The sequence below is a fragment of the Caloenas nicobarica genome, chromosome 3, assembly GCF_036013445.1.
Source record: "Caloenas nicobarica isolate bCalNic1 chromosome 3, bCalNic1.hap1, whole genome shotgun sequence".
Taxonomy (NCBI): Eukaryota; Metazoa; Chordata; class Aves; order Columbiformes; family Columbidae; genus Caloenas; species Caloenas nicobarica.
Genome location: NC_088247.1, coordinates 59,613,432 through 59,640,659, shown reverse-complemented (window position 1 = coordinate 59,640,659; position 27,228 = coordinate 59,613,432). Strand labels below are relative to the sequence as shown.

The window sequence follows — 27,228 nt, the reverse complement described above, 5'->3', positions numbered from 1 at the left end:
AGCCTGCCCTCCATCTGCTGCATATTATTGCTTTCCCGACGGATACTTTTGATTAAAACAATACAATAACACCCAGAACACTTTGAATGTTGAAGCTGCGCCTGCCGTAGGTGTCCCTGACCCATACAAAACATCGAAACTGTCACAGTACTGACGTTAACAGAGCCTGCAGCAGAAGGAACATCCTTGCTCCTGTTCAGTAACACACAAGGTAACGCTCATTTATGGGTGATACATCTGGTGGCTGTTCTGATCACCATGTAATCTTACCGAACAGCTAGCAGTGTTACCAAAACTGTAACCAAACAGGCATCAAGGGCTAAATCTAGAAGAACAGATTTAGGTATTTAGAAATAGGTAGAATCTTGAGCCCTAACTTACTTTTTGGGCTCCATATACAATACGTGGAGGGAGAAAGGCAGTGCCAAAGAAGTCAGTGTGCAGTAATGGTCTGCCTGGTGGGAAATGCTGAGCAGACAAAATGGGCTTGATTGTTAAACTGCTGTTTACCAGTTAGATCAGTGATCCACCACTTTGTGGCTTGGCTTTTCAACTGTGAGCCACTTGGCCCAGTTAGGTGCCTAGGCAAGACTTGCCCCCCTTTTTTTTTATGACTGGGAAGGTGTTCTCCAAAAAAAGAGTAAAGGGATGGCCTGCAACAGATATATAAATAGATATATATATTTAAGTTCTCAATCTGTCTGATATGCAGCAAGAAACATAAAGGATACTCAATTCCCGTGTCCTACAGGAATGAAAAAATCCCACAGATGGACACACATAAAGACATACTCCCAAAATGTCTTAACTCCTTATGTCCTATAAAGTCACATAACACTTTACTGTTAGAAACTTAGTGCTGAGGACAATATGCAAAAGTGAGACAAGTAACTAGAGTGAGACTGGAGTAGTACATGTCAAGATCTAAAATCGCACTCCACAAAAGCCATGCTTTTTAGCTGTAATTCTTCTTGATGTTGTAGCTCTCCTTCTGCACAGAGCCAGAAATGTCTTACAATGAAAGACTGACAACTCATCTCTTGTTTTATCTCCATGGAGCATCATGAAATGGTGCATCTTTGGGATTCTTGCAAATATCAGAGATTCTGCTTTGTTCCTTATACAACCTTTAGAAAATATGTAACTGCTCCTCTTTTTTTTGTTGTTTTGTTTGGGTGTTTTTCTGTGTTGTTGTTGTTGGTTTTAAGTAAATTACAACATTACTGTGTAATTTAGGAAACTGCTTACATACATATAAAATGTTCTAATTAATAGAATATCTGTATGAATTTTTAAAGCATCCATATATAATTTATCTTTAAAGACTGCAGAAATAAACACCTCTGTCCTATAAATCTGTTCTAACCCTCTCTTACCATCTGCAAAATTAATACATCAGTTCTTCAACACCATATAATTACGCTTGCAGCAACAAACTACCACCTGAAGTGTGAAAGACAGAAAGTTGCTGTTTATTCTTGTCAGTCCCATGGTTCCACTGCATGTTGTACCATCTTCTTTTCCTATAGCTACATTTTAATTATTGTAAAGTATTGGTTTCTCTTACATTATTGAAGTTAATAGCTCATCATCCAAAACTAATATTTTGCAATGAGTTTAGAACAGCTACAATTTAGGTACATGTATAAATAAGGGATGATACAACAGTATTTCCATGCATATAAGCCACAGTTTATCACAAAACTCTGTGATTTAGCAGCAATGCCGGTTATACACATCTACAGGAAAAACTTATCTGCCTCCCCTAATGTCTCACCTGCCCCAGGTGCCTCCTCTCTACCAGACAGGGGAGAGGGCATGAGGGAAGGAGGAATAGCCATCTCCTTCAATAGGTGCTTTGTTCTGCTTCCAAACATGTGCAATTATCTGAAAAATTACAGTCAAAGAACTAACTGGTTTATATTCCTTAAAAAGGCATGTGGACTATGTGCGTAAAAATATACAATGTCAGGCTGTAATTCAAAATTTGAATATAACATAGAAGCTACATTATTTTACTGCTTTTCTAGCTTGATCTATGTTTTCTAGGGAAACTACAGTCCCCAAAAATGATACTAAAAAGTAACATGGTATTTTAATGCTATTAGAGAAAATTTCCTAAAAGCAAGCCTCCCCACTTAAATTGCTCCTCAAGATAGCTGTGGTCTTTGTAACCCATCACATTTTGAGTAGTATAATATGCATCTCCTTATCAAAACTAGAATTTCTCTGCTGAAAAAACTACTCCCACAAAAATGGACAAAAAGTCAGATATGTTCTTATTTTCTGCAATTCCACAGCTATGTTCCTCTGAAAAATGAGAGGGGAAAGATATCCCTCTTAACTGTTCTGGTTTCAGTATTTTTATTGACAATTTTATTAGTAATTTTATAGAAAAAACATAACATATCATTTTCTGGGATTTCCCCCACCATTCACCTGGTGGTTAAAGCTGCTGCTTAGTGTCTCCAGTTTCCCACTCTATCTACCTTTCCATGCTTCTTACCACACTGGGCTTAGTTAGCATCATCCTTCCAGTCTGTGAACTAGCATCGACACCACTGTGTCTTCCTACTTTGCACTTCATGTTAGTGCAGGCATGCCCAGTTCTTCCATAAGATAACCTTTCCCAACAAACTATAATTCCAAGGGGGTAAAAAAAAGGCAAAACAAAACTGACATTCTAGGGTGACAGCAAACGTAGACAGGAAAAAAAAAAAAAGGTCTACTACAGAGCACTTGAAAATAAAGGTATATATATATTTATATATCACACAGATAAGTGATTTTTTAGATCTTATTGTTGCCCTTAACATACTAGTGAGCAGATTAAATGCTATTGTTTCTTCTGTTTGTTAAAGAAGCCTTTAGTAAAGTTCTTCTTTACTCACCAGACTACACACCCTCTGGCTTTCCTCAGGCATAGTAGGAAAAAGAAATTAAAATGTGCTGTATAGTTGGGTGCTCAGTGCTACATCTTCCTATTTTCTTGAAGAATTAGGGAGTGTTCCCTCTAGTGATTTAACACCACTGCTTTACACTAAGATGAGAAAACACTTTGAGGCATTATCTTGGAGTTTTAATCACAATTATGCTTACATTCCAACTTAACTGCCATACAGGTAGGGGCAAATGCACTAATCCCATTGATTTAAGCCTTCATAGATCAATTGTGGATTTTGCCTACCAGCTCTAGAAATGTGTACTGGTGGTTTAAGAGAGCAGCAATTACTAATTCAGTCAATTCTACTATTATTCTGGATCAAAATGGATGTACAGCATTAGTGTGACTGTGTATCAGAAATTATGATCTGGTCACTAAACTAAGGTGGAAAAGAGATGAATTTGTTTTCTCCCACACATATGTCCTTCCCTCTTGATTCCATCTATACTTGTGTTTTTGTGATGGAAAAGCCTTTTCTCCAGCAAGAAAGGAGTGCAACTGAATGTATGCAGAAAGTATGCAAAGACACAGGGAGAAGATCAAGGGAGCCCACAGCCACCCTGCCTTCAGATAGATAATTGCAATTACTGCTGTGTCTTGCATAGAAACCATTTTATACTAAGAACAGAAAAATCAAAAGGAAGAGAGATGCCACATCTTAGCGGTTAGATGCCACACCTTAGATGCCACACCTGAGTGCTTTCTTGGACTAGTCAGAAGAGGACAACAGCAGCTGATGTAGTAAGCGACCTGAATAACTTTGCTTTGTAACTCATTCCCTGCCCTTATCCCCTTTGAGGCAAGACAGCAATGCTCACCAGTGACATCAAACACTGCTCTTACAGAAATGAGATATACAACTTTTTTCCAACAGTTTACTGCCAGACCCATAAACTTGAAAGGACAGAGATGGAAGGGGAAGACCAAAAGACTGGAGCAGGAAGGGGAAGCATTTGCTTCTGTAAATTTGCCCCAGGCTCTCAAACCTCTCTCTATTTAAAAAAGAATAGCTTATTTCACCTATGTTAGGAGCTTTCCATCTACTCAGGATATTGATTACCATTGCTTTTGATTGGCTTCCTGGAACTAATTTTATTTTAGACTATATATACTTATGGGAACAACACTGAAAAATAGACTGGCTTCTTACTGATCTAGCTTTGAATGACTTTCCTGAAGTTTATCAATTCAGCAAATAAATTAAATTCTCTTAGCACAAATCATCACCTCATAGAATTGTACAAACTACCTCAATTCATTAGCAGGCCAAGAATTTAATAGGTATTTACTAGTTTTGACACTTCATCTTACAGGCAGAACATAGCCTAGCATCTAATGGATACAAAGTGAAATAATAATACTTTTAAATTTTGATGTAAATATTTTCCCCTCAAAATACATTTTTTCTTGCATCCATCGAATAACAAAACCAGCATTTTCATCAACAGTCTTTCAGTTACTTATTCAGCTATGTTCTACAAAGGATCTAAAAACATAACTACTAAGGACGAGTTGGAATTATGTTAGGGTGACACTGACAATCCAAAGACTTAAAAAATAAGGACAAATATTTTTATTTCAAAATCTTTCGGTAAAATATATGCTGCCACTTCCTAAGGATGAACTCACAGAACAGTAAGTCTGTAAGTTTAACTCAAGAAACACTACAGTTCTTTAAGAAGTTTACTTCCTACAAATGTGATTTTCAGTCAGGTTCTAGGTGAATAGGTGAGGCTTTTCCCATTTTTTGTTCAGCTGGGAACTTAGACTTCTCCATTACCACAGCCTGATTCTAAAACTACTTTAATTCTTAATGCCTTAATCACTTGTGCTTCTTAAATTATTTAAAGTGTGCTCTGAACAACAAAGAAAAGAATGATCTTCCCTTGCAGCTAATGAAGCAAAGGAAAGTTCTGGTTTTGCAGAACCTGAAGGGTCGAATGTGCGGCTGAGGAAAGATGCCCTTCAAGTTTTGTTTTATGCCTTTTGCCTTATTTTTCTACTTACAGAAGATGGAAATAAGAAATGGGTGAAATAGTAGCAGCAGAGTTGCCATCTCATTATAAATTCCTTCTCAACAGGCATCATTATTTTTCCCAGTTCTGTTCATTCATAATGTCTCATGATCATCTTCATATTCAGTACTTCTTACACCTCGAGATGTAGGTTACAAAAGCATCACAGCATCACATTCCCTAAAGGTTGTATAGGGAATCTGCATCTTCTCTACAGTTGCCTCCTCATGAAAAACTGTAAAACAGGCAGCAGATGGAAATGTCACGAAAAGGGAGGAAACTAAGGCCCTTTCTTTGGTACCGGGTACATGAGCTACAAACGGTGGTGTCCGGCAAGGGAGAAATGTAAATATGAAAAGAAAGGGTCAGTGACCACATCAGGCTGGTACATGGATACAGCAGGTGGACTGGTGATTGCGTCAACCCTTTGAACAACGTGTTTTCCACACAGCTGGAAAGCAGTGTACGAACCTATACGTTGACAGCTGCTAACCATCTTACCTGCCAAAAATGTTCTTTAACAAGACTAAGCACAGAGATGGTAATGTTCAACCAGCAAGTACTATCAGCCTTCACTGAGAATGTCCCACATGATAACACAGAACACAGGGGTCTGGAAGTAGGTTTTGGGTCACTCTCCTTTTTATATTCTTCCTTTCTGCTCCTAAGACAAAAGACCTTGCTTTAGCAAGGTTTATGAAGTATTTAGCATTATTCAAGAAAAAAGAAAAAACAAGCCTACAATGTTAAGATGTCTGTCCAAGCAACGCAATAGTTAAAAAGGCTATTAACTATGCAACCAAAAGACAGTTTGGAACAAATGGTACAACTATGAAATGAGCATAACCACAGAAGACAACAGAACAGCTTAAAAAAGAAAGAAAAAAAAAAAGTTAACCGACTTCACCAAAATAAAAAGCCAACTTTTTTCCACTCTTCCAAAGATCTTTTTTGATATAAGTATTTTGTAATATTTTATTACTTCGCCAAGTATAAAGAATATTTTGTCCATGAATATAGAGACAAAGCTTCTTGATTCCTGTGTGGTTTTTTTTCTACTAAATACTCAACAGAGACCTCAAAGGAAGAACTGGAACCTACCAGAATTCTCAGAAGTGACAAATAACATGCAAACTGCAGAGTTTATGTTATTTGAATAACCTCCCAAAACTAGACACCAAACAAATCTTGAAATATCTTTGAATTTTACGTATATACAACCACTTAGGTGTGGTAAATATAACAAAATTCGTGATTTTGTGATTTGTGACCTTTTTTTTCCTTAGTATAGAGGCAACATCATTAAATCAGCAATACATTATTACTACATATTATAGAAATTATCAAGGGTGAAATCAAATTTATTGCAGCTGTAACACTTCCAAAAGAGAACAGGAATCTGAGTGTCTGCCAAAGAACACTCTTTGGGCAGTCGATCACATGATCTTCGAAATAACTAAATTAATTTTGTTGTAAAAATAAAAACTAAACCCCATGGAACATCAAAACCAAAGGGTACAAAGGCGATTTCCAGATTGAGAAGAAGGCTTTCTTTAATTTCTTTAACAGCTGCCATGGCATCTAGCTTTCTAACATAAAAAGCAAATATACTTTCTATCAATTACAACCTGTATTTATTCAAAACAAAGGGATTTAAGTGATGAATACTATAAATAGAAAGCCTGATTCACCTCCCAGATGAATGCACCATATCAAAAACTGAAAGCATCTAGAGCAGTAGGAGACTTCCAGAAAGCAGGAACAGCAGAAAAAAAACCTAGTTTGTCTTCTAATATCCACTCCCAGAATGTCCCAGGTGGGAGATTACAGCCCATGTGCCAGTTACTCTTATGGGCCTCAATTCAGAAAAGCATACCTATTCAGGAAAGCACTTAATTAAGCATGTGCTTATATGCTTTTCTGAATCAGGTCCATGGTACCATAGGAAATGGGTATAACAGACAGAAAATGCATAAGTACCTGAGAACTTAGCTCCGTAACATAAGCTTTCATTTATGTACTTTTGTATTTTTAAGATATGATGCATTGCTTAGAACATAGTATAGCTAAGCATACTCCACCGTAAAACGCAGCATGGCCAAAAGGAGGCCTGACTATAACCATATCCCAGGACCCATTCAGTATCTCACATGCCTAGTCCACTGCAAAAAGTGCTGTAAAAGGTGCAGCCTACCCTTTTGCATTATTTTATTTTCAAGCAGATGGGCAACTTCGAGCATATTGATATAATGGGGACAAATGGCAGGTGGCCAAAGAAGTGTTTGCCATGGTGGTTTAGAGCTCCTCACACATACCTAGTTAGAGTTAGCAAAAACAGGGAGCAAAGAAGGAAAGAACTCTGTACGTGTTAATCATGTACAGGAAAGATGACTTCAAGAAGGTCAGTCCTTCTTTTTAACTAGCAGCACTGCAGAACAAAACTTCTGAATCTTCCTTTCCATTTAATGGTGCTCTCTGTGAGAAATCTGAAGCTGAAAAAGAAAGTGGCCACCAGCAAGCACAGTTGCCCAGCGGCTGCTTTGGGCAAAGCAGGAGGCTGACTGAAGGCACACGTGGGCCAGATGGATTAAGAGCCACAGGCAAGGTCTGAAAAATACCAAGGTTTGATAAGCTGTCATATCTGCATGTGATTATCAGCCAGCAGGAAAACCCTGCGGTCTGCGCTGGAGAAAACTGAGTCTAAGAATGGTAATTATGTGTATGTATGGGAATACCAAACCCCTTATTTGGTTTCAAGTAACTGTTTTGCTAAAGAAGGTTACTTTTTTCACTTTTTTCACCTAGTTCACGTTGATTCTCCATCACTTAAACATAATACTAAGCTGACTAAAAGTATATAATAGCAGAACTGTTCAGAACATTACACTGAGAACCACAAAGTTTAAAAATATTCTGCTGCTCATAAAAGCTTTGATCAAAAGATAAAGGCTAGGTTTGGAATCTCCCTCATTGCAAGATAACTATCATTTTATACAAGAAAATGAAATTAAAAGGTGCAGTTTCATTTTCTGGCAATTTTTATTAACATTGGAAATCAGCAGAAACTTTAGTAAGTACTGGACACTCTAAACTTTGGACTTCACAAACCAGAAGCTGCACAAACTGTCATTACGTTACTAACATATTTTGCAACCAGCCAATCTGTCAAAATGCAGAGTGTTTTGTATAATTCAGTTATAGAGTTATTAAACATAGTTCTGTGAAATTATCTTGAAAGCTAAAATGGCCAGGCTAATAAGATATCAATTTCTACTTACACTTACTAAAACATAACCTCATACAATTAAACAAAAGGAATAGTTTTCGAATAGGCAGCATCCATAAACTGAGAACCTGCTGGTCAACCCAACCCGACCCTGTAATGTAAAAGTGTATAGAGAGTACTGACAGGGCTGCAGAGGTATTTCAGAGAGGCAAGCAAGGTTCTTTTCAAGTCGCAGCAACATGACAAATTGGTAGGGCAGAAACAGAGTGCTGTAAATTCTGTATCCCAACTAATACATTGCTACCATAGAGTGACTTACAGTTTCCAAAGGCTTTACTTTTCATCATGCAAAAATCATGGAAGGATCTCTAAGACCTCGTGTATCAGATCACAAACCCCTGCAGTGACGCAGAAGTTTCTTTACTGTGCACTCTTAGTACACTAAATAAGGATGCGGGAGTTCATCTTCTTTCAGTATGAAGACAAACTACCCAATCATGGGCTGTTTCTTTCCACAGCCCTCAAAACGCATTACCTCCTGTAGCCATACGAATTACAAACACCCCACAAAATTAGCTGGGTTGGATTTTTGTTTTCTTCTTGATTGTCTATAACTCATTCTTTGTATCAGTTTCTCTTAACAGCTGAGATACATACATAGCAGGAATTTACAGATACATGCTGGGTACACATACACCCCACATTACAACTTAAACAGGCGTGATCAAATCTCCAAAAATTTGCCAGACTTTCTCTTGTCCTTAGACTGAATTTGCTCAAGTAACAAACATTTCCAGTATGAACTACAAAACACTGGCACATAGGGTGCATATACCTGTTAATTCCCCAGCATAATACAGTGGAGGGTCCACAGAGTTTGCTTTGGTTACTATGTCTTTTGTTTCTTTGGTTGCTGCTGTTCTGCGAGCCAAGAATTTTCTGCTGAATTAGCAGATGTTTACAGGCTTATCAAAATTCAATATTTAAAATATTAACATATTTCAGTACTTAAACAGTGACTTTTTTGCTCGAGATGTAACAGGTGTTCAAACTGATTCATAAAAAAATACCTTCAAACCATTTCCACTGAATTTTATACATTAAAATGATATGGGGAGCTTTTAATCCTCAAACCAGCTCTTCCCTTGTATACAAGCAAACAATGTAAACTTAGATATAAATGGACCAGACTACACCAAGAAAGGGAAGGATCCACTGTAAAGCTGTGGAGGCCCTAAATTTAATCTATGATTTCTTTCCTTTAAAGAGAGTTTGCAAATTACTAAACTCCCAGGGAAGCAATAACTCTTAAATCAAAAAGTAATACTGGTCTTAGGAACTTAGTCTGCTATTCAATATATACAGTAATCATGTTTAATAAAGATGACTACAACTATTCAAAAGCATCTAGTGTCATATGAATGGGGGAGGTCTTTAACTGATGGTAGAAAATTGTATATATTTGTTTCTAAAACCACACAACCATTTCAAATTGTATACATCATGTAATAAGTAGGATAGCTTTAAATTTTAGAAGTTTAATGATTTAAAATGTACAATAACATATTAGGCAGTGTAAAATAGTTCATAATATATGGCAAATTATATACATAATGATGGTCATTGTTATCACAAGAGGAAGACCTCTGCTGGCGTAATAACAGTTATACTTCCCACTTAATACACATTTTCTGCTAACTATAAATGTTTGTTTTGCTCATATCAATACATGTAAAGATTCAATCATTTATCCATACTTATAAAAAGAAGGGACTGTAGATCTGAATAAAATGCAAGTCTTTAGAGTATCTAACTGTTGTCAAAATTCAAGGATTTTATTATTTATGAGGACAGAAAATTGATGTCATGATCTACTGGAATTATACTATAAATCTATTGGTAGTAAGACAGATGTTGGTTGTTCTTCAAAATGTACCCACTGGAGACAGGATCCAGGATATGCAGGTGTACAATGAGACTACTAATGAACCTTAGACGCTATTCATCATAAACGACATTGCCTTCTCCCAAAAGATTTACTCAAATATATTCCAAGAAAAGCAAGCTTGTACTTAACCAAAAAAAAAAAAACAACCCACAACAAAAAAACCACACAACACAACAGCCCCACTCGCCTAAATGCATTGCTAAATAAATTCAATTTTTTCTTCTATGTAGATGACTTTATCCTGTTCTTTTAAGGTAAATGGGGATAGAAAGATGGTTGGCTGGAGTAGATGCTGTATTTCCAATGCATTCTTATTATATCACCTACAACAGCTTTAGAATCGAATAGAATCATTTAGGTTGGAAAAGACCCTTAAGATGAGTGAGTCCAACAATAAGCCTAACACTGCCAACTCCACCACTAAACCATGTCCCTAAGAAACTCATCTACATGTCTTTTAAATATCTCCAGGGATGGTGACTCGACCACTTCCCTGGGCAGCCCATTCCAATGCCTGACAACCCTTTCTGTGAACAATTTTTTCCTAGTATCCAATCCAAACCTCCCCTGGTGCAGCTTGAGGCCATTTCCTCTGTCCTATCACTTGTTACGTGGAGAAGAGACCAACACCCTCCATGCTACAACCTCCTTTCAGGTGGTTGTGGAGAGTCATAAGGTCTCCCCTCAGTCTCCTTTTCTCCAGGTTGAACAGCGCCAGTTCCTTCAGCCGCTCCTCGCAGGACTTGTTTTCTAGACCTTTCACCAGCTTCGTTGCTTTTCTTTGGACACACTCCAGCACCTCAGTGTCTTTCGTGTAGTGAGGGACCCAAACAGAATGCTTTAATGCTAGTTGTGCCATGGTGATTTCTATTTTTCTGCACCGAAAAGGCATGTCTCCTTTGTCAGACATCATTTGTGTGAGCATTGGGTACAGCAAGCACAGCAGTTATCTTCTGTGTTCTAGTACAACATTCTGCCATTAAAATAATGTATCATTAATAACTTCCTTCAAGCAACTAAGAGAAGCATAAAAAAGCTGAAGGATGGTTGCAAGTCCACATGGCATCTACCCTATGCATCCTTTCAATGAAAGACAGTGCCAAATACTACACACTGTGCAATACCTTTATTACATTTTATTATCTTTAGTATTCCCTTTTTATTAATGCAGAATAGCCTTGTCAACTCCAGAAATGACAGAATGATTTATCCTGTCATTTTTTTTCCATTTTGAAGAAAGCTACAGTTTCTTTTTATTCCTAAAATGAATCTTTTCTCCATTTCCCCCTTTTAATCTTACATCATTAAGTTTAGGATTTACAGGACATTATAACCTCATAGTATGTACGATATGATGTCAAATACGAAATCCTGGGAATGAAGCCAACTTCCAGTGGAGATTCTGGATGTCAAACTCACAAGCATAGCTGAGTTTGGCCTTGGGTAATTCACTCATTGGGTTTCCTCAGTTTAAATGGAGGCATTTTCTTCTGGGAAAGCAGAAAAGTCACACATGCAAACCTACCAGGTGACATTACTAACATTTATAGATAAGAAGAAAGGTTAGTCCTTTCCCCAACCTGGACTGAGCTTACTGTAAACCAAGAAATGGAAGACAATGGCAGAAACATGTTTTTGGTCTTCACATAACAGTAACCTCTTCATATAGCCAAATGCAAAGGTCTCACCTCTGTAGCAGCAGTCCATAGATCATCATCATCATCATCAAAATCTTATGGACAGATTTACACACAAACCTGTGCTGCTTGCTTTGTACTGTGGCATCTGCTGAAGATCGTTTTCCAAACCAAAATTTCAAGGGAAACTATTTACACTCCCCTGAGAGAGAAGATTCTTATAAACTACAAGGAAGAAAAGAAAAGAAAAGAAAAGAAAAGAAAAGAAAAGAAAAGAAAAGAAAAGAAAAGAAAAGAAAAGAAAAGAAAAGAAAAGAAAAGAAAAGAAAAGAAAAGAAAAGAAAAGAAAAGAAAAGAAAAGAAAAGAAAAGAAAAGAAAAGAAAAGAAAAGAAAAGGAGGCAGCTGGAGATATTCCCTGCACAGTCTAAAGATTCGAAACTTTTATAATTGTCTCATTGTCTGAGATAAATTTCTTGTTAAGCTCAACAACCACCACTGAGCAGCAGCAGAATAGCAGGGACTGATTCCAGCATTCTCTCCCAGCAAACAGTAGTAAAGGAGAGGTGAACACAGGGAGCAGACCAGGTTAGCTCCAAACATCAGAAGATGTTCCATGAGCCTCCTCTAAACAACATTTATTTCATTTTTCAGGTAGTACTGAGTACCATACTTGGTTATGGCACTTCAATGGTTTGTTACAGCAGCAGCATTGAAAAGTATAAAACACGAAAAGTAAACACAGTTGCTTATCGAAAGAAACAGCCAAAGAGCCATGTCTATTCGCCCCAGTGGGCAGCCATGCTGCATCTCACATTTCTACATTAACGTATATACTTGGTCAAAGTATCCTCGCAGTTGTCATTCACACATTTCGTTATGCTTTTCGCCCATGGATGCCTTTTTCTATCTTTTGCTCTGTTTCAGCATTAAAAATTTGAAAGAAAATCACTTATAACATATACATTCCTATTTATACTTTCCATTGAAAATTTTCTCAGTGAAAACATGAATCTTTCAAAAAGAACTGAGCTAGGTATTACAGATGGTATAAGTATTCTGTGTTAAAAAAATTGAGAAAAGGTTCACCTTTCACCTATGGAACTTAGCCATATTCTATGTCTGAACGTAATTCATGAAGAAATACAGTGTCTCAACAGTACAGTGTATAGAATGTTTGTCATATACAAATGAGAGTATGGGCAACACTTTACAGACCTCCTATATGTTGAGAAAAATACTCCACATAGAACTGTCAATGCTAGTGTCATTCTTCTGCACTTAAGACATTGTTTCTGATCTATTCACTGCAATCCTTCTCTTTAGAGGAATGAACATGTGTCATTGCTACTAGAGCCTTGCTACCAAAGATGTGACAAAAAGTTACAGCAAATTCAAAGTTGTTGTACTATTTCAGAAAAATAAACCTTTTCGATGTCTTCCATTTCAGCTAAGAGTTACAGGACAGCCTTGCCTAGAAAGAATTTCAAAATTACAGTGCTTAAGCAGTGATGGCTCCAGTTAAATCCTTCCATTCCAAGGGGCCAGGTAATTGGCACTGCACAGACATAGAAAAAAACCACACAAACCATGCATAGCCAAAACTCACAAACTGAATCTCTTCATTTGAACAACAGCTTAAAATGCTACTTATGATGAAAAATAAACTTTACTGTATTTTCTTCCTCTCACTACCCAGGGAATGGCTCAACTTGAAGATGACAAAGTCTGCTGGAAGGATACTGGCTACTAGTAACAGGAATAAAGTTTCAAACTCCAAAAAAGGAAAATGTCCATTTCCATAGAATAATAAAGGGGAGATTTCCAGTAAGGTTTATCAGTTGTGTAATTCCTTTTCTTTCTCTTTTTCTCTCTTTCTTCCTCTCTTTCTCTCTTTCCTTTCTCTCCCTCTTTCTTTCTTTCTCTTTTTCTTTCTCTCTCTTTTCTTGAGTTTTATGGTGTACTCATTATGGCTAATATTTTTTAAAATACACTTTTGATTAGACTGGGTTGTGATATTGATACATTCTCTTATCTTTTTATCAAGCTATGCTAGCACCAAGTAAAATTTTTGAGCACTGAGAAGCACTCAGCTGAAAATTTCAGATGTTTTGAAATACTGCATCATTCCTGGTTAGACACTGCATCCTGTATCCACTAAAGGCCCCAAGAGTGTCCCTTGAGACTGATGGAAATCGGAGGAACAGCTCCTCCTCTTAGGATGCGCCAAATGGGTTTCTGTAACTGGTGATTTTAAAGAAGCCATGCTCTAAGCCTTTTACAACCAGCTGGCATCCTTCCTCTTCAATGCACATCAAGTTAAGTGAACCCAGACAGCAAAGAATAAAGCATTGCCCCTGGGATAATCACAGTTATTCTTTACCTCCACACTCCTACAGGTAAACTGGGTGAATTTTGCAGCATGATTTGCAGATCCACAATCACATCATATTCACAGCACTGACTATTATTGCAGGATCAGTTATAAATGGAAGTACATTTAGACATCAAATTTTATGGAGGTCTTTTTGCTGCAAAGTAGGATCTTCATAAACATGAAAAATTCATTCATCCATGAAGGAGTATGTGGTACAAGCTCACTGACCATTATAGTCTGTTTTTCATCATTATGTATTTCAGCACGTATACCACACCAAGGTTTCCTTGTCTGACAAAATATACAATTTCCCATACAGCACAGAAAATGAAAGTAGCAATTAGTGCTATATAAACATACCTCTTTTTCTCCTGTCTTTTTTAAGTACTCACATAATCTTTTTGCACAATAAGTCTGCTTGACACCCTACTGATAGGCTTTCCACAACTGGTGAATTTTACAGTTGCATCACCCAGAAATAATTACATTGGGATCAGGCTCTATATATGTATTCAGTTTTTCTAGACGAAAAATAGAAACATCAAAAGGTTAACTATAGCTGCATGGCTACAGAATGTATAAAATGCCAATATTCTAACTAATACTAAATCTTCTTTTATCAATATACAGGCATTTAGATAAAGATATAAAGCAGGTCTGTAGACTTTCCAAACCTATCAACTGCAGACAAATAAGTCACTTCTTCAAACCTGATTATATTTGGCAGGATGTCCTGTTAGGCAATTATTCAGAGTCTTACTTATCATAGCTCAACACAAGGACTTTCAACAGAACTCATTGTAAGGTTAATGTCCAAAACAGAAGACATTAAACAGCATCAGAAAAGCAGCTGAAGTGTACCATAGACATGTTCTAAAATACAGTTTAAATTACATGAACTTTAGAGATTTTCAGTAAATAGTTCAGGATAAGTTTCTCAAAATGTCAGCTAATTCTACCCTGTTTTAATTAAAATTAGATATTACTTCAACCTTGAAAGTTCAGGCCAATGTTGACTCTTTGGGGAAATCTTATCAGTATGTGTTTGCTTTTGTCAAAATTAAGTACTGTTGAACTCTAGTACTAACAAGAAAGAACTGAAGAGTTTATGAACGATCAACCAATGATGCATCACATAACTGCCCTTGGTCCTACAAAGACTGTTTCCTTTGCTGCTTATTTCATTTTGCACTTATCTCCAGATTAAATTTAGCATCTTGCAAGAAAATGGTAAAAATTTCCTTCAATTAATTAAACTCTGGATTCCTTGATTTAAAAGCAAGTCATGCACGAAACTCAGTATGGTATCAATTGCTTGGATGCCTGTCATTTTCACTTGTGATGCTCTGAAAAGTATGGTTTGTCATTTACTACATTTATTAATAAACACATAAATGCATTTAATTTGAAGTAATAGACTTCAAATATGAGGCTCCTTGCACCTTCAAAGCTGTGGGAGAAGGGAATAAAATTATTTTCATTTTTATAAGTCTTCTAGATACAGGTGCCACGTTGCAGAGGCTACAGGTTAATCCTTTTATAATGAAGTACTGAAAACTGTGAAAACTCATTATCAAAGCTATTCAACTTTGGCAATGAATTTGAGAACATGATAGACAAACAGTTAGACAACATGCTAAAGAGTAGAATGTCCAGATGTTTGTAGTCCATCAAAGCTCTAGCACCACTCCAAGAACCAATACAACTACATAGAAGAGACTATACAGAGAAAGAAACAAATACAGGTCTTAAAGATTATTTAGCATAAACTGAACATGTGAATGTGCTAATTACTGGCACTTGAGCATAGTCTGAGTAATTAATCACTTGAAAAGTAGATAAGTAATGGAACATGATAACCAGCAGCTCAACGTATGACCCAGCGTACAAGAAACTGATTAAATGTATATAAAGGGAAACCATGGTGAGGTTCAAGCTCTGGAACAGTTAGACCCCTGCATATAGGATCTGCCTGAGAGTACCCAGCATTCACTCTTGCCATCTGCTGCACATCCCTGAGAACAGAGACTCCTGTGTCCAATGCAGTGAAGGCTCAGTGAATCTGGTTCCTAAAATGAGATTAAAAGCATCCTAGAACAGCCCATGGTGATGAGCAGGTACGCAAGTGAAGTTCAAACACCCATAATGAGTCAGGGTCTCTCCATACCTGCCAGCCTGTTTAAATAAATGCAATTAATAGTGGTTAATATAAAACACAGGATAACATGACAACTAATGCTTAAGTATAGAACACAGTGCTCCCTCTGATGGTAAAATCCACTGAAAAGGACAGAAACACTCCACAAATTTCATTTCAGAATTATTTTAACTTAATTATTTTGAAAATCGTCATACTATCAAGTTTACTTCATATCTGAAATAAAACAAGCCAAAAAGGTGGAGAGGAAACAACAGCCCATTCCACTCAAGCAAATGCCTGAGCTGCTGGGAAGCAACATGCTGCACTCAAGGCATGGGCTACTGGGAGAAATTTTAACAGTAGAGTAAGAATCTTTCAGTGGGTAGAAAAAAGCAAGTAGAGGTTTTTCTAACTGCTTGAGAGCCACTATGAGGATCACCATTTATTGAAGAAGTTCTTTCTCACACTTAATCCTGCATAGGCTGAAAAACACACAAATCCTGTTTACTCAGAGTCAGTAAGAAGAATTCCTAAAACCAGTTTAAGCACACATTACTCACTGCTGATTTCTGAACGACAATCATAGCTTGACTTTTTAAAGAAGGAATTTAGCATCTACACTGTCGTGTCCAGAAACATGAGGTTCCCAAACTGTAGGTGTTTACTACGTAAATCTCAAACATGCCCAGGTCACACCCCAGCGCATTTTACTACAGAGCCATGAGGGAAGGTGACTGAGTGACAAAGTGAAACTTGAAAAACCTGTGCTCATTTTTTCACAGCATTTCTAACTCAAATAAGAAAACCACTCTTTTTCTTTTCAGAAATGAGGTTTGCTTTAGCTCCTTCCCTTATATACTTCGACTGAATCACATAAAGAAAAATTCCATGTGGCACAGAATCAAAGACTGAAAATTTAAAGCCAAAGATGGATTCACAGAATCAGGAACAACTAAAGATTTGCACTATAATTTTTTTTTTTCATCACAGAAATCCCATTAGTCACTGCTTCCACTACCAAAAAAAAAAAATCCTTGAAAGCAAAAATCAGGATCAGCTAATACTCCTTCCTCTATATTTAGCCTAACATTTCAGCTCCGTATTACCTTATCAAATTATATCATATATGCCTCGAAAATTCTATGTCCAGTATTTCCCAGACCAGAGCCTGTGGGGGCTGAGGATGGGAGGCAGAACAAGAAAAGGAACCAGAGAAGCATTAGGGATCAAAATGCACTTTTCTTCCAGGTCCTCTGAATCAGAGACACTGTCCCAAGTACCTTCCCTCTACCTCACTTGCTAGTCGGATGTCAAGCAAAGAGCATACTGAAAATACAGATGAGAATCCCAACTTGCATATCCTTGAGCTTAGCAATGAGCCTGAGCAGGATGCCTGAAGGATTCCAAGGATAAAAACAAGGCATTTATTCCCCACTTTGAAATGTGTTTTGCAGTAGATTCTCCTCCTTTTGATGCTACCAAATTCTAACTTTAGCAGGTGCTTTTACATGGAAAAAGTTAAACTCCCCACATACTCCCTATTATCATTTAAAAAGTATGTCAATGGGCACTGGAAAGTAGTATCTTACAAACTTCTTTCAGAAATCGGTCAGGAAAGCCACACAGCATACTGAACACACAAAAAGTATTACACTGCTAATACATATATAATACCATACTATGTTGGGCCTTGTTACACTGCTATTTTTATTCTTGTTAAACAATCAAAAAATCTTATTGTAATGTTGCTATTTACTGTAAAGGTTTGGGGTTTTTTTCCAGTGCATCCCAGTGACAATTCATGTTATAAAGAACATCTGGCACAAGATTGGTCAGATCTCTGTATACAGCTTTTTCTTTCAGTACAGGAAAGCGTATTAAACTTCTCAGATTAGAATTTATATCAGTCTCAAACACAGAAAGAAACATCTTATCTACCCATTTCCCAGATACAGCTTTATCATCTACTGGTGTAAAAGAACACACTTGCGTCAACCAGCAAATCCTACTGCATTTGAGACTCAGGCTTATCCAAAGGTCCCTGTGAAACCACTGGACTTCCCTCCACTCCTTTTTTTTTTTTCTTTTTTTTTTTTCTTTTTTTTTTGGCTTCAGGCAATGCACCTGGAAAATGGGAAAACCCCTTGATTCCACTGAAACACAAAAATTTTATTATAGGTAGCCTAGGTTTTCCATGATAAGTAAGTTTTCTGTAAAATCTTTCAATTTCAGGTACAGGTTCTTAAACACTATAGGACGATACATCTTTTCAGAGTATTTCTCAGTCTTGTTGTTAGGTGACAAATTACAAACACTTAGCTTATTAGTGGCTCTGTTCAACAACATTCTGGTCTGGTTTTGCATTAAATATAATTAAACCAGTGTCAGGATGCAGTTAACATATATACACAAAGAAAGAGAAAGAGATGACAAACTAGGTCTGTTGCCACATTTAAGAAAAGGCTTGTTCAGCCAGCTCTGGTCTTGGCTGAAATAAATTTAGTTTCTCACCTAGAATTTGCCCTTACAAGAGAATCTGAGTGTCTCTCAGCTGCAATGCTGCTTCCCATTTGGGTTATTGGACCTCTTGGACCAAACCACGATCACTGCTGAAGCCCAAGTGCTGGGATGCTGCAAAGCACACTACAGAAACAGTATTCTCATCTGTCATCAGGTGTTGCTTTCAGGAGCAGAGGATGAACTAATCTTCAATTATTTTAAAAATTAATAAATCATAAAATAAGCAATGCAAGTTTTATTTGTTTCTTCAATGGGATCCTCTGGGACAAGTTCTGCCTTAAGTTATATTAAGACAAAACTATTTCCATTCACTCTAGCCATAACATTTCAAGACTTTTAACGTTTTCTCCTTTAAGTTGCTAAAGATTTAACTTAATATAAGAGGACAAGGACATGACTGTCGTTTAATGGGTCTGCATGTGCTCAATGTGTTTAAGACAGACTTTATAAAATACGAAATCAGATTCTTCATCTAGTGTCATTTTGTTATTTAAAAATGTAACAGTTCTCCCTGTCATTCTTCTGGTTTTTAATAGGAGTTGACTTGCAAGTCAACCACTCAGATACTGAGTTAGAACTCAGAGAAAAGTTACAACAGGGAGAAGAAAGAAACCATGACCGTTATATGATGCTGAACAAATATTAGCCATAGCCACAAATCATTCAGAAGTATTTGCTAATAAAATATTTCTGAATTTATTGCTTTTATTTTGTACAGTATTTCCAAGTCTTTTCCAGAAAAGTATTTAAGCACATGCCTAACTTAAAGCACATGAGAAATCCCATTGATTTCAGTGGGCTTAATCACGTCCCTTAAGTCTCACACATTCTTAAGCACACCACTGCACCTGGACCTTTTACAATAACTAAATGAGAATAAACTCAATATATGTTCAGTGTAATTCATACTTGTCACAAAAATCTGACTCCTTTTTACTGAAGAAGAAGGTATTTCTGGACATACTAACATCACCTAGACACTGCCAAAATCAGAAGCCTAAGCTGATGTACAACCACTATCCTAAGGAAATTATTATATTTTCATAAATTAAAATACAATCTTAAAATCAATTAAAAGTATAGAATTTATAAATTGGGCATTTCAAATGCTGGAACAAGTATCATACCTTACAAGCAAAATCCATCTGTAGAGCCCGAAGTGTGTCTGTCAGAATCTGATGATTTAATATAAAGAAGCACCATTTATAGGGAGAGGCAATAGCTTTTGTTAGACTGGCTCATATGTTCCAAATTTTGTGTATACATGTGTATATATAAACCTTTTCTTAGTTGAATAAGCCCTTGTTGAAGCTCCAAAGAAGGTCTAAATTGGCCCAGTTATAATAACAGGCCTTGAAAACAAGGTTTTGTACCTGTAAGTTTTTTCCTTTTTTTTTTCCAGTGGTATTATCTGCCATAATATAATAGAAGTCACATCTGATATCCCTATGGCATCAGAGGTATAACATCACTATTAATAGAGAATTCCATGCTCCAGGAACCCAAGAGCCCTCTGTGCAGATTACAGTATCTAGCTTGAGGGAAGTTCACGTAACTTAGGGAAGCAATTTTTGCCAAGTAGTTTCATCCCTAAAATTCCAGTCTGGGGACTCTCTGGAGTCAGGAATACCAGTCATAACAAGCTATATAGTAGTTACATGTCAGTTCTTCTCAGTGCTCCAAGGATAGTAGGTGACAACAGAACATATTTATTTTATTGGTTTGCCTTGTTATTAAACAGAGTCCATACAATGCCTTTCCATTTAAACCTCTGATGCTGACTAAGAAACATCTTCCAGGAGACAGGTGAAGAGCTGAATCAGAGGAGAGGTGACAGTTCCCATGACAGGAACATTTCTATTTGTTTGCCAACCCCTCTCCTCACCCCATCTTGCAAAGTTATAAGCCATGAAAGTTACTCTGTCTCACTCTCTTGGATATTTTTTTAAGAGATCATCTATTTAGCTTTTAAAGAAAAGTGCTTTCAAATCATGATTTTAATTAACTCAGAAAGAAATGCACATTTCTATTACGTGTGTGTGAACAGTGAACATCTGTATCTTTGATCAATGCTAAACTGTATTTCCCCAATGAAATGCAGTTCATATGAAAAACAAATCAGCTCAGCTTATTCTGTGCATCAAAATGCATTATCTGATGCTGAGTTTTGTCTCATTTGGTCTGTCTCGTTTGGTAAATGGGAAAAATAAAACACATACACAATCACTAATGTAGTTTGGAAAAAGCACCTTCAAATTTACCACTGGTGGATTATAGTACAGAAAGTACAGAATGCTGAAGTGGCAGGGGGTAAAGTTAGAAAAAGTCAGTAAAAAAGTAAAAATTAGGAAAAAAAGTAAAAATTAGGAAAGCTATTTATGTGTTCGCAGAGGTTGTTATGCCGTATATAAAGGTCTTGCAGCAGGGAAAGAAGAACAGTGATATTTCTACCTCAGATTTGTTGGAATGTGAAAGATTCAGCCCTGTCGATTTTCTATGCTTTCCTATTACATTTCAGACAAGGAATTGCAGTATTACACTTTATTCTTGATCCACTGTAATTCAAAGTGAGTGATAATTTTGGGTCATCTATGGCAAGTCATCAGTCTGTGCCAATTTCTGTGCCTATGGAAAGGGAGTAATAAAATATCCAAGCAACTCTCAAAAATGCTCTGAAATATACCTTGGAAAAGACATGCTCATCTTTTACTTCAACTGACTTCAAGTTACAGCATTTTTCTTCAATGATTATTTTTAGTAAAAAGCAAATAATCACTCATTAAGGCAACTAGATTTTGCTTCCCAAAGCCATAATTTCTTCAGAAGGTACTGGCTTACTGATATTTAATATAGTTTGTTGCTTCCATAACAGTGAAATATTTGTGCATGCAGCCAGCATTTCATGACCAGAAGCTAGCCTAGATAACTTCCAGAGGTCTCTTTCAACCAACATCACTAATTTGACAAGACGAATTGCCCATAATATTCTAAGTCCTACAAATATTGATATCACTGAGATAAGAACCACAACTTGCTATGCTGCGAGACAGAAGTCTTCTAAAGTAGGACTGATATATAAAACTCAGTAAAAGAGTTCAAACTATTTTTCATTTTGCTGCAATGAGCTTCAGCCAAAGTTCCCAGGGCACAAGCAGGCTGCCTGCCCTGGAGGGGGAAAGACAAAATGCTGTGGGGCCCAGGGCTCATGCAACAGAGAAGTAGCTACAGCTGAAAACTGATCTGCCACGGGATCACATCTGACACCTTCACACATTAAAACAAGACAAAAACGGGGAAACAACACTGTCCAAAAAGGTTGCCAGGGATTGTCCAGCTGCAAGTAGGGCATAAATGCAAGTAACAGATATGACAGTCTGTATAATCTGATAAAAACCAAATAACTTACCCAGGGGACAATGGGGATGATTGTCCAAATGTCACAAAAATGAAAACCTGTTCATTCAGGTTTAGCCTCACATCTGCTAGTGTCCTGTCCTACAGTACTGCAATCTTTTGTTTGATTCTAGGTTAAAATGAACTAATCTAAATACGAACGCTGTTATATAAAAGCGCCAGGGGATGAAATTACACCACTTTCTAATAAGGCCCTTTGAAATCCTAAACTAGCAAGTTAGCAGCCAAATTATTTTTCTTCTACTAATACAGTTTGAACAGCAAATAGTGAGTAAAAGAAGATAAAATAAAGACTGTAAAACTTCTGTAGTTCTCAAAACTTTATGTTTGTTTGCTACACCAAGGCACAACAGAAGACTCTTTAGGTGCTAAACATTATCATTTTATTAACCATCTCCAAAACCAGTCTTTAAAAAAGACTCTCCCGATTGTATGATTATTCATAAATACAAGATTTGTAAAGTATCCTTCTCTTCCATTTCAAAACCAAATAGAATTTTTAACATGCATCTTTTGAAAAAGTTATTCCTAGTTAGGATTTAGTAAGAATCAGCATATTTATTTTGAACAATGGCAATAACAGTAATATGAAACCTAATGTGTTTCATTATATCATTATATCTTCTACTTTTTTAATTTAGTGTGTATAAAGTCTATGGCAATTACAGTTATCAAAACTACATTTTAACCTAGCTACATCTGTCCACGTAAAACCAATTTATGTGGCTTTAAGTATTTTTTTACTTGATAAGTAGCAGCCTGCACATGTTGACAGACATCACGCCAGAAAATAAAAAGGACTGCCTGGTTATTTTCTTAGGTCTGTGAAGTACACATGCTACTTTTTTCTTCTGTTTCTTTCAGAATACTCATAAATTTCCTTCCTATGCACGATGTACGAACATATTCTGCATCTGAACTGGGAAAGAGAGTGGTGAGCTCTTTAGGACACAACCCCCCCACGTCAGAGGAAACAGCTCCACTGATGAGCCCCAACCCAGCCCGCTCCATGCGGCTGCAGAACTCCTGGATCTCAGCCGCACCTGATGGATTCTGGCTCTCATCTGTGTCAGGCAGTAACTTGAATCATTTTCCTGCTGAACTTCAAAATACAGCTATTTACCTATGCAGTTGTGTGCAAAGACAGGGAAACCGAAGTGTAATAAACTCCACTCTGATTCAGACTCTTTGGATCACTGTACAGTCTAGATTAAGACTAGATTCCCCCACCTCTGCGACATGGAACAGGGAGTGAGAAGCAAAGGAAAGGCTCTGTGGTACAACAAGCAGGCAAAGAGACTGACTGCTGGCCAGTTGGTGCATAAGGATTTAAAATGTAGCGGAGGCGAGGAGTTCACTACAAATCAAAATAGGGAAAATAAATAAACTAGCAACATACTGCAATAAATGGTGTATATATTATATCTAACCAAGTTGGCATCTCAGAAAACACAGCAGCTGCTCAATTCAGTCAAATGCAATTCTTTAGAGGCTCATAGAACAGAGATGCACTTAGATTTCTGAAGCAGCATGTGGTCATGCAGTCACTGCTCGGAGACAAAAGTGGAAGAGTTTATTTCTTATATGGCAACAGGGATGCTGTGGAACTGCTCGTAACTGTGACCATATGAGCTTCACCTAACTGTGATATAGTTTAAGGACAGGAATCTCAGAACCAATAGTTTCTTATTAGTGTATTGGAGAAGAAGACAGACTAAACAACAAAAACTCAAGTTAGAACAATAGTAGGGATCTCAGGATTATGGAGAAGACTGTCTTAATAAAAGCTACACTACAGTCCATCATACTCCAGGAGGATGACCTACTTGCAAAAATTAGCATAATTGCTTTTCTTTAAATAAAACTTGAAAATTAACCTTGTTAACTAACCCAAGTAAATGTGCCTGGCCTCCTTTCCCAGGGATGAAAGGCTTTTAACAGACTGCCCATGGAAATCGATTAAATAAAGGAATTCCCTCTATTCAGAAAACTCAGCTGTCTATCAAACATACCATCCAACAACAAGTACCTTCTAACCCATCTCAGTTTCAGAGACAGGCAGTCTTTCAAATAACCAAGGACTAGAACATTTGGGGCAAGGTGCCAGCACAAGTTTGAGTACAGGTCTTGCATTCATGCTTATTCACACAACCTAATACACTCACAGCAGCGGCTGGATCCTTAGGGTCCTTGAATTTCATGATCTAAATCTTATCCACCTATCTCCGAAAGAGTAATCCCAAAGCCAGAATGAAGTACCTAGGCTCCTTGAACATGTCAAGAACAAGGAATCCTGCATGATGAGCAGAAACTGCCTAGAGCTAAGCAGTACAAAACATATTAACCACAAACCACCAGGGCAGTACAAGCAGAAAGGGTATAGGATATATATCTGGTACTTTCCTGGAGCTTAAACCACCAAAGCCTCGGCTAGAGAACGTCCCCTTCTACCTGGGTTCTCTAACCCACAGTCCCGCCCTGCACCTTTTAAAGAAATTAAGGTTCAGTATTTGCTCGAAGCAGATGGGCCTCATACCACGATTCCTTTTCCCAGGACAGTGCCCAACACCTAGACGAGATCTTAGGCTGGGTGCACACCTGGATGCAGGAACTGATGAAAGGGGACTCTTCCCAACCATTATGTTGAAGCTCTGACACTGTTCAGCAAAGATCAAGAAGAATAAACTCATCTTGAATCACAATTTTCTGTGACACTAACAATAGTGTAAGGACAGCAAATCCTGTCACCATATACAGCTTAGCAGAGATTTCACCTTGATTTGTCATCTGCAAGACTGTTCTCACATATTAGCACAAAGCTATGTAGTAACTATGAAAAATAGTAAAGAAATTAGACTACAATAAGGTAGAAAAATGGCTACTAAAGTACGCATTTATCAGGCATCCGGTGGTGCAAAAACATTTTAATTACTATGAAAACATATTTTTGTACTAAGCTCAACTGGCTCATCTATATCCTACTAATAACTGTACTATTTATACTGCACAGAATAATTGTTTCCCAGACTATGAGAGAATAACTTCTGCTTAATCTTTTTTGACCTTTATAAAACTTTATTAAATCATGAAGCCATGTAGCTTTTACATGCTCTAAAGTTTTGATTGGGAACAGTTTAAATACATAAATACATGCAGCTGCCCGCAGTAGTGCCACCATGGTGACTTAAGACACTGTTAAGACTTTCCAGTTCTGTGCCATATTAAATCAGCAATAAAACTCTAGTCCAAGATAAAGTCTCAGACAGGAGCTATCCAGTCAGGAGCAAAGTACTCCTTATTAAAGAAAATTACTGAGATTTTAAAAATACGTGCAAGTTCTTCTCAGTTCCTTGCACTTGTGTTACTTATAAAAGTCTCTGCTTTAAAAAAATATATTAAAACTAGTTTATTACACGGATAACCTCTTTCAGCATGTCAGAAATAGAAATATGAAATCCCTTTATTGATCTTTAGTGCACTGAGCCCAAGCTGAGACTCATGGGGATCATAGTGCTTGCAAAATCTGCCAGTACTGTGACCACTGGAAACTACGATCTTAAAACAAAGCCAATACTTTGGATGGCAAGTCCAGCCAACTTTAAATTTCATCAGAGCATGCTGCCTCCTCAGAACTGCAGCCTGGTGGTAAGGAAGTCTAGAGACCACGTCCATAAAGGAAAGGAAAAATTAGAAAGGAAAAAGGAGAAGAAATGTCCACCCTGCTTTTCCCAGCTACTTCATTGATGAGACCAGGGAAATATCCCTCTGACACAGGACAGGGAGATACACTGCCAGATCTCACAGTCCCTTGAAATCCAGGAGAGTCCTGAAGCAATTCATGTACATCATCTGCCACAGTCTGACCATCTGACATTTCTTGTTCATGGTTTTGGTAACTCTTTCTTTGGCAAAACTGACAGACCACTATAGATGTACATTTTGATACAACTGTTTGAACAAGGCAAACCACTGTGCAAGTTTTTAACAATTTATTCTTCCCGTGTACCTTAATTATATCCATCAGCCCTCCAACAATTCTAGTTCTGTAAAACCCTATATAACTGTGAACTTTTATCTTCAACAGGTAAAAAAATAAGATTAAACCCACTCATTTCATGTATGAACTAAGAAAAAGTTTGAATCTAAAAGCTCAGAAGCTTTTCCCAGATCTTACTATAATTCGCAAATCCAAAGTAAAATCCCTTCAGACACAACTTGAACAGAGGTCAATTTATTCCATTCAGTTTAGTAACACTTGTACTTACTGACTGTTCACTTAGATCCTGAGAGTCTTCCATGGAGGTTGTTCACCTTTTGTTTCCCCCACAAGCAAAATTATCTTCCCTTCAATCTACAGCTCAGTAGTCTAAATTAAAAAGAAGAGAAAAAATTAACATGTTAGTCAGTTGGCCACACTTTTCAGGCAAATTTGCAATAAACAAATGCCCTAACTGAGGCTGTGGTTTCACTAAAATCTGCAGCAAAGTTCCCATTGACTTCTATGAAGCCTAGTTCCATATAAAATATTTCAACATCTCCAGTATTATTTTGTGAAGCTATCTAAGATACACCAACAGAAACAGGAACACAAGTAGAAATTCTTCAAATCCTGCAAGAAAAAAACAGTTATGAAAACAAACCAATAAAATAGCTAATATGTTTCATACAGGCAGCTGTTTAAGTAGACAATAAAAGATAACCCACGGGAGAACATATTAGAAGGAGAATTATGGAACGGTGAACAAAACTGCTTAATACACATTTAATGATAACCTCTTAGTCATTAAGTGTCTGGCAGAAAAAGGTTATTATGCAATTATCAGCAAGAAGTCCCCTCTCTAAGGTCCATTAAATTCCTTTAGGATTAAATAAAATACACAAAGTGGTTATAACAAGCAGCTCCCTACAAAGTGCTAAATGACAGACATTAACCTAATTATCTGCTGTGTCTATACCTTCTCTCATAGGATGAGTCACTCTCATCAAATATTGAGACCTTCAATAGGAAA

General features: G+C 37.1%; 1 protein-coding gene across 11 annotated transcripts in view; it reads right to left on the bottom strand.

Moving 5' to 3' along the window:
- The window catches only part of EYA4 (EYA transcriptional coactivator and phosphatase 4), a 160,061-nt gene that overhangs the window by 114,243 nt on the left and 18,590 nt on the right, over window positions 1–27,228 (bottom strand). For all 11 annotated transcript variants that reach the window (XM_065631771.1, XM_065631777.1, XM_065631768.1 and 8 more), the window contains one exon: window positions 26,485–26,585. In XM_065631771.1, the coding sequence (XP_065487843.1) occupies window positions 26,485–26,517 (33 nt within the window). In that variant the 5' untranslated portion in view covers window positions 26,518–26,585. The remainder of the gene's footprint in view (window positions 1–26,484; window positions 26,586–27,228) is intronic.